The sequence below is a fragment of the Perissodus microlepis genome, chromosome 15 (assembly GCF_051167445.1).
Source record: "Perissodus microlepis isolate ML-2025 ecotype Zambia chromosome 15, ASM5116744v1, whole genome shotgun sequence".
Lineage (NCBI taxonomy): Eukaryota > Metazoa > Chordata > Actinopteri > Cichliformes > Cichlidae > Perissodus > Perissodus microlepis.
In genome coordinates this window covers 16234561-16253406 of record NC_140475.1, presented here as the reverse complement: position 1 = coordinate 16253406, position 18846 = coordinate 16234561, and the positions used below count along the sequence as shown (strand labels likewise).

The 18846-nt window shown below is 39.2% G+C and overlaps 1 protein-coding gene across 1 annotated transcript; it reads left to right on the top strand.

Annotated features, from left to right (window-relative positions):
• The first annotated feature begins 358 nt into the window (after nt 1-358).
• Nucleotides 359-18793, top strand: rab15 (RAB15, member RAS oncogene family). Its single transcript, XM_084953364.1, has 7 exons — nt 359-752; nt 13195-13255; nt 15325-15385; nt 16030-16107; nt 16661-16750; nt 16916-16981; nt 17101-18793. Exons 1-7 carry the CDS (start codon nt 629-631, stop codon nt 17260-17262), a joined length of 642 nt encoding a protein of 213 aa, XP_084809490.1. The 5' UTR covers nt 359-628; the 3' UTR covers nt 17263-18793.
• The last annotated feature ends 53 nt before the right edge of the window (nt 18794-18846 follow it).

Genomic DNA, 18846 nt, shown 5'->3' with positions numbered 1-18846 from the left:
TGATTGTTTGGACTTGCTTGTTATTATTATTATTATTATTATTACATCCCAGAAATGTGCTGCAAGACACCAAATAGCACCATACCTTACTAAAGAAAAAAAAGACAAGCTTTATGTCTTTTCCTAGCTTTAGAAACACGTTTTTAAACAACCAATTTATGTTTTGTAATTCATAAACATTTTTAGATTTTGTTTTGGCAGATTGAAACAGCTAAAGTCTGGGAAATTTTGGCCTGGTGTATTATTTGTTGTCACTATCAGAACTTTTAAAGCCAACAGCGTGTACAGAACATGTTAAGATTCAAAACTAGTAGCGCGAAAGGGCCACTTTTATGTTGAAAAACATCACCGGAAGTGTGTTTTTATCATCGAGTCTCACCTGACAGCGGTCCACCGCGCCCAGTGGAAGCTGGAGGCTGACTGTGGAGCTGGGGCATCCTTGTTTTGTTAACCACCGACCCAACACCAGTGAGCAAAAAAAAAAAAAGAAAAATAAAAAAAAACCCGAAGTCAAAGCCGTTTATGCTGAGCTTCTGAGCAGATATGGGATGCAGGTGGGGAGGGGTCGCTCGTCCATCGCTGAGTTAGCTGACTCCGGCTTTTATATTTCAACAATACGTGCAACACTATGGCTAAGCAGTACGATGTGCTCTTCCGACTCCTGCTTCTCGGAGATTCTGGGGTTGGGAAAACATGTTTGTTATGCAGATTCACGGACAACGAATTTCACCCATCTCACATCTCCACCATCGGTAAGACGCTGCACTGCCAGCAGGACTCGTTTGTTACCTGTTTTCTGCACTTCATGTTGATCAGCTTCCTGATTTATCCTAACCCCCTTTCATCGTTTTATGTGTGTGTGTGTGTCCCTTTTTTGTGGCCAATAATTTTTTACCAATTAGATCCAATAAGGTTGAACGGGAAAGTGCTGCGTTATTATTTAACCATAGCAGTGAATTCATACAGCAGAAATAGAAAAGCGTGATTGGATTGTTTGGAGAAGCCCTGAGAGGGGAAGAGCCAACACTTGGCAGCCATGCAGATGAGTTCACCAACTACCAGCACTTGGCACTGACTATGCAAACGAGTGCCATTCAAAAAAAAGAACAATTTTATATATATATAATATAATATTTTATATATATATATATATATATATATATATATATATATATATATATATATATATATACATATATATATGAATGAGAAGTGGACGTTTTGCATCAGCATCCTTGTTACCGGTTAAACTGGGGCCCTGGAGTCAGCAGGTGTGCATTAATTGGCTGCAAGTGGTTTCTGATCAAAGTTCCTTCTCAACTCAATGCCTGGCACAAATTTAGTGACCCATTCTGTGAGGTCTTTAAATAAAATGTTAAATCTTGTAAAATGAAAGTTTGTCAAATGATTAAAACTGCAAACATCACTGACTAAATATCAGTTACACAATCCAGGTATGCACTAATCAGATGTTCTCTCTGTGACTGACAGGGCTGACTCTGACATGTTCAGCTCCTTCTCTGTTTGCAGAACAAACTCGTAGATTTGCCACTTCCCCGTTGATGACTATTGACTCAGCAAAGCCGAGCCAGCCTTCATTCTCATAGTTAATATGGGCTGTGCGCTTCATAGTTTGGATTCAGAGTCACGACAGGCGCATTACCGTGTTTTCCTTTGAGGTGAGGGAAATAAGGATATACAGTAAGCAGTGGGCTTTACTCACATGCTGCTGCAGAGTCTGCAGGCTGTGTTCTCTGTGTGTGTTTAGTTAATAGAGAGATCTGCAATTTGCCAGAAATGAAGAAGGGAGCATACAAACATTGCCGTGGCTGGTGGGTGAAGAAAAAGTCAGGAAATGCTCCTGCTGGTTGTGAGTGATAACTGACTCTTGTAGTGAAAAGACACACAGAACATGTTGTCCAGATAAGGTCGAGGCAGTGAATCATGAATCCGGTGCTAAGCCATGTATTTACAGGCGGATATTACTTCACAAGATCCAATATAAAAAGGGAATAAGAACACGACTGTGTCTCTATTTGTTTCTTCCTTTTTATTTTTGGACTCCTTTAGTAGTTAAATAAATGCCTTTGTGTTAGTTTGAATAATGCTCCTGTAAATAATCCACATTCTATTAAGCTCAAATTCATTTAAAGGCTTGTCTTCCCTCATGTTTTTGCCAGCCAGATGTGATATATGCCCACATGCATACAGCTGCAAAGGCTGCAGTATGCTATTTTAAGTCCTAGACCTATAGCACTCCACAGGAAACTTCCACCCTGGAGAGAGTGATGCTTACAGCCTATGCAGCAAGCCTTTCTCTTGTCTCCTACAAGGAAAATCCCAGCTGTTTGTGTATGTTGAAAATGATGAATATATCGATCTTTTTGTGCTTTTGTTAGACCATACCCAGTGTTCACAAGCACAGCTGGATGTGGTAAGAATCTGCCGTCTGGCAGGCAGTGAAATCCAGACTCATACGGGCCAGAGGAGCTGTTGGCAGCAGGTGGTGCCTATAAGCCACACTGAGAGGTCTTTCATGAAATAATTAAAAGTTAATTCTTCTGATAAACAGGGCCCACAAACTCCAAAGGGAAAGAGAGAGCAGGAGCTCAAGAGTGACCACCATCAGTGCTTTCCTTCAGCGGTTCAATGAATCATTTCCCAACCTTCACACTGACAGAGGGATATAAATTCTCTCCCCTGTCCCCCTCATTGGTTACTCCATTATTTATCACATCCCTTTACGGTCCACTCATTCATTTTCCCGCTCCTAATTATCCCAAAAACTGCTGCTCCCATGGCTTCTCATTTTTTCCTTCATAAAACACTATAAAAACCTGAGTCTCTCATTAAGCTGATGCTCCTGCTGTTACTCAGAATGCTACAATCACAACATGCAGACATTAACAGCTCCTAAACAGTATGATAATAAATAGATATTTATAAGTATGTGGATACCCGAAAACATATATATGAATTTTGATTGCTGTTGTTATACCATAGGCATTAATCTGCTGCAAGGCATTTACAGACAGTGAATTTTCTCCCATATAGCCACAAGAGCATGAATTAAGGTTGTCAGCTGTGACTTGTGGGGGAAGGGTTTTGGTCCAGGGCATTTTAAGTGTTTCCACACCTGAAATCCATCAAAACTAGCTGTTTTGAAAACTAGCTGTTTTGATGGATTTCAACTAGCTGTTGTTGTTTAGCTGGCATTGCGTGGAGGATATTGTCATGTTGACATGTTGTTGAACTAACAGGCTTGGTTCAGACCAAAACTATAAAAACATAGCTGGGAAAACACGTCCACTGTTTCTAGAACTACATTTTCCTGTGTTTTTACAGCATTTTGTTGTCACGTGACCTGTAAATGCTTTTTGGCATTTGATGACAGGTCAGTCCCTGCCAATTCTGCAGGAAGCAATTTTAAGTTATACATAAATATAAAACTGTCAAATTGCATTCATTTACTGTAAAGTACATGCAGACAGGTTTTCTAGCATTAAACAGTTATTTTTACATTGAAATTACTGTAATTTAGATCAAGTTTCCTTCTATAAAAACATCACAATACTGTGCTGTGTAAAATATTGGCTATACACTGTAATATTGTCAGCCTGTTATTTAATGTAATTTTAACGCCGATACTTTAATTACCATTGGAAGATTAATTTTGCGTGCTGTAAATCTATATATACACTCACTTGATTACAAAACCCAGTTCAACTGCTCGTTTATACAAATATCTATCTGCCAATCACAAGGAAGCAAATCAGTGCATTTAGGCATGTGGACACGATCAAGACAATGGACATGAATTTGAAACAGGGCATCAGTAAGAAGAAGAAAGGTGATTTAAGGACTTTGAACATTGCATGGTTGTTGGTGCCAGATGGGCTGGTCTGAGTATTTCAGAAACTATTGAAGTGCTGTGATTTTCATGCATAGCCATCTCCAGAGTTTACAGTCAGAGAACAGAGAAGAATTGCCAGGCTGCCTTGAGCTGATAGAAAGGAAAAGGTAACTGAAATAAGCACTCGGTGCAATCAATGTACGCAGAAAAGCATCTGTGAAAACACGTTGAGCCTCACATGGGCTACAGCAACAGAAGAGGACACCAGGTGGCACTCATGTCAGCTAAGAAACTGAGCCTACCTCTCAGTGGACTCACCAAAATTTGACAACAGATGACTGAAAAAAGGTTGCCTGACCTGATGAGTCTTGATTTCTGCTGTAACATTTGGATCATAGTGTCAGAATTTGGCATACGCAACATGAAAGCACAGATTGATCCTGCCTTGAATAAACAGTTCAGACTGGTGGTGGTGGTGTAATGGTGTGGGGGATATTTTCTTGGCATCATTTTTGAGCCCCTTAGCACCAACACAACAGCCTACCCGTGTACTGCTGCTGACCATCTCAATCCCTTTATGGCCGATTAGCCATCTTCTATTTTTATTTCCAGCAAGACTGCATGTCACAAAGCTCAATCATCTTTCTGGAACATACCATTGAATATCCTGCACGTAGATGGCCTCCATGCTCATCAGATCTTAATCCAGTAAAGCACCTTTGGGATGTGATGGAACAGGAGATTTGATCATGATTGGACGTGCAGCTGACAAATCTGCGGGTACTATGTGATGCTATCATGTCGGTGTGGTCCAAAATCTCTAAGGAATGTTTCCAGCAACTTGTTAAGTTTGTATCATGCAGAATTAAAGCACTTCTGAAGGCAAAATACTCACGCAGTGCAGACCGTCATGTGTGACTTACAAATCTTCTGCCAGAAATCTACTTTATAACTTATGACATAGTCAGGAACCTCTTTTAAGCTTATGGCGTAACCTTCCACGTAACCTGATGTGCACCTTGTGAGAAGTGTAACTATACGTACGGTCAATGCAACCTGCAATGACTTGAATGGCGTAGACGTTTGCAGTTCCGTTGTAAGTTTGGACGTAGATTTCCCACAGAAGACTAAATCAAGCTTTAATCCGTGTCCATATTTGCGTCTCCTGAGTTAAGTTTGTTGTCTTTCTTGCACTGAGACAAGATCCCTTTTTTCATTAGCATTCACCGTTGCCATGTTAAACCTTATTTGTTCTTTGCAAAACACTGGAAACCACTTAACACATCCACAGCAATCAAAATCTAAGCACTAGGTACAAAATAACACCACATTACTTTTAAATATGAACTTAATATTTACACTTCCTTAATTAGCCATGTCTGGCCTGGGTCCAGTTTATTTTTTAAATTTCTGTATGTTATGCACTAATTGAAGTAGTGGGTCATCTCTAATATGCTTTTAAATCATTAGACTCCACAGAAACTTGCCTTTATTATTATTTTCTATTAGATTTAACACAAGCATTTGAACTATTCACAAAATACTGCACCTTACTTACCTTAAAAAATTCCTATATCTTTTACAATACTTTCTTCCAGCATATTTAGATTCATCACCTTCTGAAAGAGGTGTTCAATAGGCAGTTAGTGTGAGTCACTTGGTCTCTTTACCATGAAATAAAATCAGTGCTATAGTCATTAAAACTGCCACTGCATGTATGAAACGAGAAACTATGACTTAGCTTTCTAGTTTCAGCTGACTAAAAATGGAAAGATTGAATATTAAGAGTCAAACAAGGCCACGGTAATTGGAGCAAGAGTTCTGATCGCACCTGAATGAGTAATACTTCCTCTCTTGTTGAGGTATTTCATTTTATTTTCACAGATAGCTGTGTTCGGGGGCTGGAGCGTGCACACTTGTCTGACAAAGAGCAGCTGCAGAGATGATTTAGTAATGGTATTCAGTCACACTGCTGAGTTTAATCTTCCTCACTGTTACCTTGCCAGTCTTGTCACTGGCCTCATTGGACCTCCTGGCTGTCAAAACACCAATAAAATATCAGCCCTGTGCTGCTCTATATCATAGCTCAATAAGCAGCTGTCCACATTGTACTGATCCCGGTGGTGTTATGGTTATACACGTAGCTCGCTGCTGCTTGATAAGCTCAGTACTCTAAAGGGTCAGAAATGGATTACAGCCAGCACAGATGGCTATCCTATTGTTGGAGGTTATCAGGGAAACAGAGGTGTTGTCATAGACTTGGCTTTTCTGCGCCTTTCCATAGCACAGATAGCGTAATCTTACGAGTATATTATGTCAGCTGAGGTGGCTATAGTTGAGGTTGTATTTGTCAGGAAGTTTCAGATGGCTGGCGACTTTACTGCATGTTTCTCTTACTGCAGTTCCTGTCACGTCTCTAATGTGTCTTAAAAAAGACAGGAAAAAGATATAAATACACACAGTATACAGCGTTTTGTCTTGAATCAACCCTCATTTCTACTACTATAGTCGTCTTTTAGTTTGCTAGGCTTCTTGAAGGACATTCAAAGCTCTAATTTGGATTTTGTTCTGATCACTGTCAAGATGATTCCACACTGCTTCAGTAACTTTGAGGTCCAGGCTCTGGGGAGGCCAATCCACGACTGATAGTGTTACTATCTACGTATGCTTGCATTTGAAGTATTTGGGAATATTGTGATGCTGAAAAATTGACCTGTTGTTTCATTTTTCCATGTATTACAAAATTATTACAAGTATTACAAGTATTACAAAATCCGGTGGTACTTTGTGTTCATAAATTAATCAGTTTTGAAAAGATTCCCAACACCACTGGCTATAATTCAGCCCCAAACCATGACAGAGCCTGCACTCTGTTTTACAGATGTACAACTGGAGAGATTCAGTGATATTCCTCTCTGCTGACCTCCTTCATACACATTGACAATGATTTCCTTCTTTCTGAATGACTTTCAGATGCTGTTCATTTGCTGTAGATTAGTTTTTTTTAGGCCTGCCACTTTTTTCTCTCCAGTTATCCAGTTCCCCAAAGATACCATTTAGAATTGGTTCTTTCCTAAATTAGGTGCACAATAATTTTTATCTAACATTTAATCATAGAGTATAAACTTTTTGACCAATTGACCCTGAACGTTTCATACTGAGAGTCATTTTCAATGGTTACTCGGACACAAAAAGATTCACAGTGCACAGCCAAGATTGACGCACCAAAACCAGAAGAAGGTCCCCTTTTTCTATCACCATTACAGCTTCCTCCTTCATCCACAATGTGGCTCAGCTGCAGACAGTTCAGCGAGAAGTGGCTCAGATCACACGGCTGAGCTGCCACCCTCAAGCACAGATTAGGTACAGGCTACAGAAGTTTGTGAGATTACTACTTTTGCAACTCTAAATATTTCTTCTGTCAAACTTTTAGTCTTAACTCTCAACCACTGCTGACTGAAGTAAGCTCCATGAATTGAATATGTTTTACACAACTCTTTCTGCAGAAGTTTTTCATACATGCACTCATACACCTCAAGATCCTTAAACAGATTTCATTTTAATTAAATCTTTCTAAAATAAGTTTTTTTTAAGACATGTGACATTTTAGTACTGATAAAAAAGGTTTTAAGTGGAGATTCCTTAAACTCATCAGCATTTGCCTTCAGCATTTCTATACTTATTTGTTTCCTTCTTCTTTGAAGCAGCTGACATCTATTAGTAAGGTACATTTCTGCCATCTACTTGGCTTGAGTGTAGTTAGAAGACCCTTTATTATAAAAACACTCCAAGGGTTCAGTATTAATCATCCACAGTTTTTGTTATACTGTGTTAAAGCAACATTTTTCCTGGATAACCTTCTTTTCAACCCATTAAAGCAGACTGTGTCATCCTGCAGCTGTCAAATACAACAGGTGCCAAGGAATGTAAAAGCTACTTCACTAACTATAAACTAGCATAAACCCTTTTCCTATGAATAGACACATTACAAATGCTAACTTAATGACGTGTCTTTTTCTTCTCTGGTCCTCAGTCACATGTTGGCTGCATAACTTGGTATTCAGTCATAAAACACTTTGACAACCCTTTCTCTTGGACCTTTTCTAAAATTCTGTAGAATTTTTCCTCTGGCTCGGATATTTTACCCATCTTAAAAAGACACGTTCCACTGGTTTTCTCCCTTGACATTCCTCAAACCCCGTGTTTTGCTTTCACATCCTCGCTCTTGCTTTTAATCCCTCATGTGCTATTATCAGCCTTAAATTTAAAAAAAGTTTTGCCACCTTTTTTCCTCTATGTGTTCCTGGTACTAAAGAATCCTAATAAGATTGTGTTTCAATACAGATTGATGACAAGTTTATTATTGCCAAAGAAGGATTGCCCCTTGTCCTTGTGTTCCCCAAAGACAACAGCTGTTGACAGCTGTTGTCTGTCCTCTGCTAGTAATGCTAGTCATGCATGTCAGATCCATCCCCCAGTGACTGGGTGTCAGTGCCAGAGCATCCATCCGTCCATCCATCTGTTAGTGAGCCTGTCACCATTACCTACAGCACGCTGACATATTTTACTGCCTAATCCGTCTTGCACAGTCAAATATAGTCATCCCAGTAATTAGTCAAGTCAATTTTGGGTGTGTAGCCATTTGTTTTTACATGGCTCTCAAACTGCTGATTGTGAAATGCTGCCGTGTTCAATTAACTGCTGTCTCTCATACTGTGCACATTGTGCCTCTGAAGGGAAGAAGCAAAGCTGACAAGAAGCATTTGTTTTTTTTCAAGGTGTTCCTCAAGATTAATGTTTTTTTTACAGAGCTACAAAAGCTGAGCGCAGGATTTAGTATGCAGTATTCATATCGCTAACTCAAATGTGTGCAAGTCACGGACACGATTCAGCTCTATTCTTCTATCATATATTCTCTCAGGACAATAGACTTTGCCAACAAAAAGCAATAACATTTCGAATAGTAACAGACTGTCAATCAAATGTACTTGTGTCTTTCCTTTTAAGGCTTTTTTAACCGATTGCAGATAGTTGCAACACATTAAAACATTTATGGCTGTAACAACAGTTACACATGCTTTTTTTTAAATTCTGTCCTTGAACAGCAGTATTCAGGGCGTTCTACACTTTTTCTAATGCAGACTGAAAAACTGTAGGGAAAAGAAGCTCAGAAAACAGACATTTTTATGTTGAAGACTGTCTTTGTTTCTACGCCCATATGGAAAAGAAATAGTAAAAACTTATATGTGATTACTCATGAAAGTGGCCACTTTCTCATTACTTTCATATATTGTTTTAGTAAGTATCCAAAACATACAAGTTTCATTATATAATTTTTCAAGGGATCTTATATCTGTTTTCACTCTTATATGCTTTTCATACAAGTTTCACACAAGACAGATACAAACTTTATAAGATTTATATATATCTTTTCCATATGGTGCTTTGCAACTACAACTAAATTTGCCTCATATCGCACAGTTGTTATAAAGTAATCAAAAGCAATATAAAAGATGAATGTCGCCACTGTGATGCCACGCGTGGGTGTTGAATTCTGCATAGCGAAGGTTCAGTGTTATCATTTGGCCGCTGACAGGTTTATCTTAGAGCTAAAAATGCCCACAGGCTGGGGTGCTAATATTAGCAAGCTGGGTTAGCAAAGTGAACTGTATACATGCAATGAAAAGGCATAGATATGCAAAGCTGAAGTACGAACCTTTTTGGTGGTCTGCATCAATATTAATCTGATTATTCCATTAAATGCTCAAAAAGGCACAAACACATTGGAGAGCCAACTTCGTTTAGCAGAGATGAACTGAAAGTTAAGGTGACCACACTCGTAACTCCAGTGTGCAGAGAAATAAGTTATGAATAAAACAACTTTAAATTGTTATGAAGAGGCTCAAACCATTTTTCTACCAGGCTGTAGAATATATATATACTGGAAGTGCTGGGTATACAAGTCTGGCCTAAGTCTTCGGTCAGAAAGTCTGCAGCAGTCCAGGAGTTTAGTTCACCGTCTTTAATGAAGCTTCACAGAAGAACTGGTTACAGCAGGGCTTGCCAGGATAAATCCAACTATGATACAGCCAGATATGCACTTATAATTGTGGCAGGTGCAGTATCGGTGACTATAAGCATGGTTGTCTGGAAACAGAAACAGGTAATACTATAATTAGCAGGGTCAAAGATAACTAAACAACAATCAGAACATATCGTCTACTCAGACACAGCAATATTTTACAATGTCCACAAGGGGTCGCCGTAAGACCAGAAGTTGGCTAAATAGCACATATCTTCCCAGTTGCTAGTACTAAGGCAAGCATGTGGCAAGCTAACAACAGCTAAACTAAACAATAACTATAACTATTATCATACCAGTTAACCTGTCAAAGGTAATAACACTTACAGTCTCATTAACGCACACGGAATCACACAAACTGCGACACAACTGCCATGCTCTGCTGCTGCTTTCCGTCTCTCACTCTCCCTCTGCGTGATGCGCACATGATCACTGATGCGCTCATTTGGGTGCGCTTGGTTCTTGCCTCTAGACATCCTGAGGCCGAGTCAGCAGGGAATTTGCACACAGGCTATAAACACACTTTTTTCTGCTTTCATTTAACATGAAAGTCTATCGGGACTGGCTCATTTTTGAAGCCTCAAGTGGCCATTCTAGCAACTGCAGTTTTTGTTGGGTTTTTTTTGCCTTTTTCAGCTTTAGAGGTTCCTGCTTGTCCAATGCCAGCTTGATGGAAAAACCCCTTCTTCCTGTCAATAGGATAAGTTTTGTAAAATGGCTGGCAGGATGGCTGGCTGGATGAAAAGCCCACTGAAGTTGATTTTTTTGGCAGCTGAAAGAGGACAGTGTAGGCTGAAGCATGACTTGCTTTTCTCAAAATAGAACTTAGACTTTAATGATATGTCAGTTTAGTTTTCTTGATTTTCCAGATTTGGTCAGAATCTTAGTTGTAGACATTCACTGCTAAACTGCAGAGCCCATTAGGCTTTCTGTCTATATCCGTATGTTCTGCTCAAATCATTACAATTTGCATGAATGACTATCTGACTTGCTTAATACAATGCAGGAAGACAGCATCTTTTTTTAATGGTCTCCTCTCTTGTCTCAAGCCTCGGGCACGGCAAGCTGCTGATTGTGATGCTGACCTTTCATTTAGTCTGAAATCTCTCTGGTCAAAGGCAAAGGTTGAGTATAACTTTTAAATGAGGCCCCTTATTGTCAAGCCAGTTCACTCTAGCCTCCAGCAACATTCAATGGACTCCTTCTTAGCCTAAGTATAATCTGAAAACAAGTTCGGCCAACTGTAGTAGATATGCCAGCTTTTCCTTATCAGTGTCTTAGAAAATGAACCTCATAATAAAAAACACAAGAAGGGCGTTTTCCATTTCTGTGAATCGATTGGACCCGGTAGCTCTTTCTGTGCGCGTGATGCTGGCTGTGGCACAGGGGTGTTGAGTATCAGGTTAATTGGGATGAACAGTTAATTGATTTCCCAGGGATTAGTGCGGTCTATAGAAGCCTGTGGGTGTGCTTTGTATTGACTTAACTGCATTAGTCTGCATTATAGATAGAGAAAGGAGATGAGGAAAACAATGACTGTAGTTGAATGTAAAATCTGATTGCTTTGTTTAGGAATTTTACTGTATCTTATCCAAACGTTAAAGACTTACTATAGCAGTTGTTTGTTATTATTGATATTCAGGGGGTTTGGGGGTATTGCCATGCAAAACAGGACTCAGTTTACTGCAGTTTCTCTGAGATCCTGGCTTCAGGCTCTTCTTCTACAGTCTTATTACATATACACTACTGTCAAAAAGTCCTCATTTCCCCACATTTCTTTATATGTTTTTTTCTAAGGAGCCAGAATTTCTTATAATTTTTAAGGCTATATTGAACAAGAGTTTTCCAGAGTTTCTGAAGTTCTTTCAATGTTTATCTTTGGTGATTTGTTGCTTTGTCATTCATTTGAAGTCCACTCCTTGCACCTCACTGTTGCAAAGTCTTTTAATTTGTTCAGCCACTTAAGACTTACCTATGAGTCTTTGGAGCATTAAAAAGGACACCTAACTCAAGGGAACCAGTGTTGTGTATACAAATAACAGCCAACTAAGCGAAGAACCAATTTTAAATTGTGTCTTTTTGCATTTTGGTCTTAGAAGCTTTTAACAAAAACTTAGCATTTTAAGCATTTCTTTCATTAATGCAAGGAAAAATTGTATGAAATAGTGTTTTTGCACAAAGAATGTGATTCACAAAGAACTAGTGAAAAACCTGGCATATGTCAGCAGGGTAAGATGTGGAAAGCAGCAAAAGCTTCATTTTTTGTCCTGACAATGATTTCAAACATTTTATAAAACGAACCTAGTAAAAGCATGCATGCGCGGTAAATAAAAAATGCCACGGTGCACAAATATCAGTCATGGATTGGCCTCCCCAGAGCCCAGACCTCAATATTATTGAAGCAGTATGGGATCATCTTGACAGAGAACAGAACAAAAGGCAGCCAACATCCAAAGTAGAGCTTTAAAGTTTTGAATCTGCATAAAGAAATTACAAGAAAGCTTGTCTGAGGCTTGAATAATTAAAATGGTCATACCAAATACTGACTTTCAAGCTCAACAGACTTGTGCAAAACCTAGTTTTTGCTTTATATACTGTATTTCCATGTATGTTTGTCCATGTTTCCATAAATTGCTGCACATTTACAAACAAAGTATAACTGCCAAAACACCAAACAAACTAAAAACTCTCATATATGTTCAAAAATGGACAGTCCTCATGATAGAAAATAAACTTGCCTCTGTCTGACTTTCTGTGAATAATATCGCACTCGGCTGTCTGAAATAGATCAGATCACTGAAGCGCGAGTGACTGCTTACTTAACCCCTTCCCAGCTCTCTTTTCTTTCTTCCCATCCCTCCTGTTTGTTGTTATGTTGTGCTCAGTTATCATATAGCTCTTTTTTTCTTGTTCCACCTCCCCAACCCCTCCCCCACGCAGTCAATACAAAGGACTGAACTAAACGAGCACTCTGCTCACTGGATCATTAGCTCGACCTTCTCTCAGGCTGATTATACAGGGATGATGTGCCTCTCTTTGTGTTAATGTTTCCTATGATGTTGCAAAGCTGGAGCAGATAGTGGTAAACGTCCATCTGTCGGACAAGCTTGGTTAATTAATGTTGGTCGCTTATCGAAAGGAGAGTGTATACAATTCTGACAACAGTCAGAGCATTTAGGCTGTCTCTGGGAGAAATATCAAATAAAGCTACTTTGTGAATGTGATGCTGTGTTTCCTAATCGTATCTTCTCCCTTGCAGGGGTCGACTTTAAAATGAAGACACTACTAATAGATGGTATCAAAGTCCGCATACAGATATGGTAAGAAACTGGAAAGAGACAAAATCTTATTATAAGGTGTTGTATGTTGTTTGAAGGGTTAGCCATAGACTGCATGTGAAAAATAAAAAAAGTATTATGTAAACCATAATGCCAGCTACTGATATGTGGACTACTGTTCTGAAACCTCATGTCAGGCATTAAGGCCGCCACCATCTCGGGGGTTTATTTGAGCACAAAGGGACCATATTTGGATTGAAGGGTGGAGATAACAAGCTTGGTTAGCAAGGTGTATTCATAAATTGCATAATTGCTAATTAGTGATAAAATAAAGTAAAATCAGCATAGTGGTTAACACGTTTGGCCTACACAAGTTCCCTTGTTTACAGTTAGCGGGAGAGACAAATCCTGATAGGGTTGTGTTGGGAACGTCATCTGTGTTTCTTAAAATTAAATAGGAAAAGCTGAAAGAAACTTTAGTGCACAATAAGCCGTGCTATTTGTCAGATAATTATATCAAAGGTGACCCAAAAGGCACAACCGCAGATGAAAGAGTGATTTCAAACCACAGATATTTCTCGATTTGAAGACATAGTATGACCAAGATTTACAAAATATTTTTTTAATACAGTGTCCCAGATCAAAAATGAATGATTGAGTCCAAAAACTCAGCAGGAAGGTGTTTACAGAGGTCAACACAGAAAACTATTTTCCCAGAGACTTCTATAGGATAAAATAGGGCTGTTCGATATAACGATATATATCGGATGACGATATAAAAACGTCTATCGTTTCATTTTACGCTATCGTTTGTTTTGTGGTGTCGCAAAATAAACTGTTTATGGCAATATTTTTTCATCGTTTTGATGGTCACTGTAGTGGCTATATTAATTTCTTAAAGTTCTCTCTTTCTCTTATATTTAATATAACCACACTACGGACAGACAAGCGCCTGTTTTTATGTCTTATCGTTAGCAACAACGATGGTAACACCATCGCGTGTCCGCTTGTTTATGTTCCACGTAAACCTTTCACAATAAAGCTCAAGATCCTGTTGAGACTTTTCAAAATAAACTGAATCACGTGAAAGAGCAGATTATTTACGGATGAGAAGTAAAAAAGAGCCGCCAGGTGCTAAAAAATAGGCCTTAGACTCAAACATTAGAACAGGCTTTTCCCCGCAGCACGCTGTGTAATAAATACTCACAAAGAAAACGGCGGCTGTTACAACTTATGTGTAAAAGTGTATCGTTTCATGCATTGGTTAAAACACTGGACTCCAGGTACACGACGCGCAGCTGGAAACACTTCACGCAAGTCGAGCTGCCCGAGATTCACAGAATTTACAGAAAATGTTACATTTTTGTGATTTATATCGTTATCGGACGATAGAATTCTTATATCGGGATATGAGATTTTGGTCATATCGCACAGCCCTAGGATAAAATTTCTTTTTCCAACCTCAGCTATCTTCATCTGGCGGCCTTCAGATAGCATCCAGGTTTAAAGCCCACCTGCATTGACTTCACCTAGAAGATAGCACGTATATTTTTGTCACGTATATTTTACTATTTTTGTAGCACCAAACCTGGAGTTTGTGCCCTGTCATAACTCACAACTAGAGTGATGACATTTTCCCAAACTTAACCACTGATGCGTCACACTGACGTTGTAGAATTAAGTAGAAATTGAAATGCATGAGGGAATTTTCTTTTCATGCAAAAAATTGTTAAAATGCAGTTAAATCGCTCAACTTCTTTTTTTTTTTTAGAAAATAATTTTATGAATTTAACCAGATCACAGATCAACTGCTGTTTTTTTTGCATTTTATCTAGAGAGCCTATAAACCACATTTCACATACATCTGTCTACCTGAAGTCTTAACTTTGACATTGCAAAAGCTGCACAAGAGTCACTAAAAAAAAGCTCCGCTGACCACAGTTTGCCCTTTTTTGTTATTGTCTGAAAAGCTGAAAAGGTATTTTAGGTGTCTGGTCGAAATTTTGCTAAGTGTCCTCTTTAGCCTCAACACTTCTAATTACCTGCCTCCTGCGCTCCATGTCATTGTATTATAATCACAAAATGAATATTCATATATGTTTGTTTTGCAGGGACACTGCGGGCCAGGAAAGGTACCAGACCATCACTAAGCAGTACTACAGACGAGCGCAGGTAGCGGACCTTAAGTCTCCTTCAGTTACTCTGCCATAAATTGATGCAATATTATTTCTGCACACACACAGTACAAATTTAAGTCTAATCTGTTTTAAATTCAATTTGTTCCAGCTACAAGAATAACCCTTGCCTAATCCTTACAGCTGCTTATGTTACTTCTCTTAAAGGAATCATAGTGGAGCTGCTACCCTGAGGTTTTCACAATAAAAGGATTTTATCTGAGACTAGTGGTGTCGTAAATGTTCTTCCTTTCCTCAAAGGAGTGTGTAGCCCTTTCGCAGCAGCATGAAATTTGTTTTGGGCTGCTAAAGAGGTTAAACTGGCTGAAACCTAATTGTCTATTTACCAGAAACTGGTAATGAAATTGAAAGGAAAGTTTCTTTATCCTGTTTTGTGCTCTAAAACAGTTGAGTGGATTTCTCTTCCAGACTGTGGCTCACAACACAGAACACACTGCCAGTAGAGGCAGCCAGTTTTCCAAGTGCTAGTCTGATATGTTTATGGGAATCATAGGAACGTGTTATGAAATGCTCCAAAAAGGGTTCAAGCAACTGAGAACATTTTGTAAACATGGATCTCAAAGGTGCTTGAAAAATATGCATGTTGTTGTTGTTTTAAAATCTTTGACCATCTCTTTTCAGGGGATCTTCCTGGTATATGACATCACGAGTGAGCGATCGTTCCAGCACATCATGAAGTGGGCCAGCGACGTGGACGAGGTGAGTCAGTGTGATTTGGGATTTAAGAACTCAATAAATCAGGCACATTTTTTTTCAACACTGTCGAAAGGCCCGAAGTAACAAATGTACCGAGTGTGCAGAGGCTCCAGCTTGACGAAGAACATATGGCTGGCATGGTGTGATAGAAACCAAACACACTGACCTGACAGCTATTCTGCGTTTACGGTGTTTCGTCTTCGTTTGTCATAAATATCGGAAAGAACGCGGTTTTTCCACATGCGCTCACTTTTTCTTCATAAAGCTCTCTCATCTTCCGCTCCCCTTTATCATTTCCCAGGTGATCTTATGCTATTAATTTAGTCATTATGAATGTAATTTCCTCTATGGGTCTCTCCAAATATATCACCTATTGATGCTGGCACGCTTCCCACTTGCTTTTAATCTAGGTCTCATTTCCTGTACACTGTCACGCTCTCTGCATTCTCCTGGCATTTGAAACAGCTCTCTGCTGTCTTATCGCTTTCATTTTGTTTTCTGCTCTTCTCCCTTGTCTGTAAACATCTCTTCGTGTCCACATCACAAACCCCTGCAGTACGCTCCTGACAAGGTCCAGAAGATCCTCGTAGGGAACAAGTCAGATGAAGTGGACAAGAGGCAGGTGGCCACTGAGCAAGGCATCAAGGTGGGTCACTCTGGCATCGATGGCTATGCAGAACTTGAGTTCGATTTTGTGGCTCTGCTTTGCTGTTTAGATACCTGTGATTATTCGGGAGAGAGGGACTAAAGAAGCATAACGTGCTCAGTTTTTTTCCATTTGCTCCCATTTTCACCGTAATCTGTCTTCCAGCTGGCCAAGGCTTATGGAATGGATTTCTTTGAGACAAGTGCCTTCACCAATCATAATATAACAGAGGTGAGGTTACACGGGGAGACACTTCTCTCAAGGCCGTGCACAGAAATGCATGTACCTGTAATTGCATCACGGGGGGAAATTTCTTGGTGTCTCATCATGTCTGTGTGTCTCCTCCAAAGACTTTTACACGACTGGCTGAGCAGGTGCTGGCAGCCAACAAAAAGGACCTGGATCTACTCCGGATGTCCGTTAACGACGAGCTCAATCTCACTGCTCTGGAGGAAGAGGAGGGACTCTGTGACAGTGCTGCTGGCGACCAACGCAAAGGCTGCTGGTGTTAGAGGAAAACCTTGAATCCTGACTGAACATATGTCACACATGCCACACACTTTGCACACTCCTGGAAAAATGTGTTTCCTTTTTCTTTTCTTTTTTTCCCACCTGAGGATGAGGCTCACGTGTCTGTAATTTTGATATCAGCTATGTTTCATCTTAGTATTTTAATTTAGTTTGGTGGGGCAGGGCCAAAAGTGCTAACAAGTCACTTGAGAGCAGTTTAAAGGGTCAAGCGAGAAATATTTTGCTGAACAAAGGCTGTTTGCCTCCTTGTAACTGAATGTTCACCATTTTCTGAGTAGTTTAGCATGTCTTTGTAACCAAATGTGATCTCTATCCACTGCAAATTTGGCAATGGACACAAAACTTCTATAAGAGGTGAAAATGAAAATCTGATAATGTTTTCTTTATAAGCTACACAGATGTAGAGTACAGAGGAACTGGTTGAAAGCCCCTTTTTTACCTTTAAATGCTTTAGATCCAGTATCAAGAAATTACCACAAGAGGGTGCTATATGCATTGCAAAAACAGCACTCGAGATGTCCAGCGGTCATTACATCCCTGTTTTTCTTCTGCTTCCGTTCGTTTTTGGTTTTATTTGCACTTGCAGTGGCTTCCTTCAACGGAGCGAAATGATTCTGAATATATGCATCCACTTTATTGCATTTTGTTTGCATTGTTTTCATACATATCATGACTACAGAGGAAGTGTTGCAGCTTGTAATATTATCTAAGTGGTCTGATTTACCAGTCTATGGCAAGGGAAACATCAAGAACAAAATAATATAGTTTCCCTGTAGCAAACAGAAGGTATTTTTATTATTTTATAGAGTTTGTTTATAGAAGAAACTATAGTACAGGTGGATCGCTGACTGCTTATTGCATTGTACATACCACGTTTTTAAAAGCAATGTAGATTGATAGACTCATGAGCAAGCGTACGTCATGAACTTCACTGTAGAAGGCTGTATAAAAAGTCCACATGGGTATTCTCGATGGTCTAAAATATTCCCTTTGTGAAGATAATAATGTATCGATCATTTTGTTCTTTTAATAGCTGTTTTGTACAGAGTTCAGTGGAGATGCCTTTTCTTTTGTTTGCTCACAGATTTAACAAAGGACGAATGAGGGTTCTGCATGCGTTTCACACTCCTTTCCTTTCTTTTCATTGTAACTTCAATGAAGTTAATATTCACCTAACCGTAATATAAGTGAAGCATTTGACCAGAGTTGCCTGTTTGGAGAGTAGACACAGAAAGATGAACTTTGGCTACATTTTTTGCAACTTAGTATTACTAAATGCTACTCAAAACAATTGTTAACGTGTGCAACATGTGAAGCGGCGGTATGTCGTAGCGAATTATGTTCTGGACTACATTCTAGATACACAACTTATCTGTGTTGTTTTCAGGAACTTTATTTTTCTCTTTCTTTCAGACTACTTTAATTGCATTTGTGTAACTATATTACATGCAACATGTTAACCTTGAAGAAATGATGTCTGATGTTTATGAGTAAATACTTGCAGTTATATGACACTGTGCTCAGATGTCTTCTTGGTAATCACTAAATATGATTTGGAGATGCAC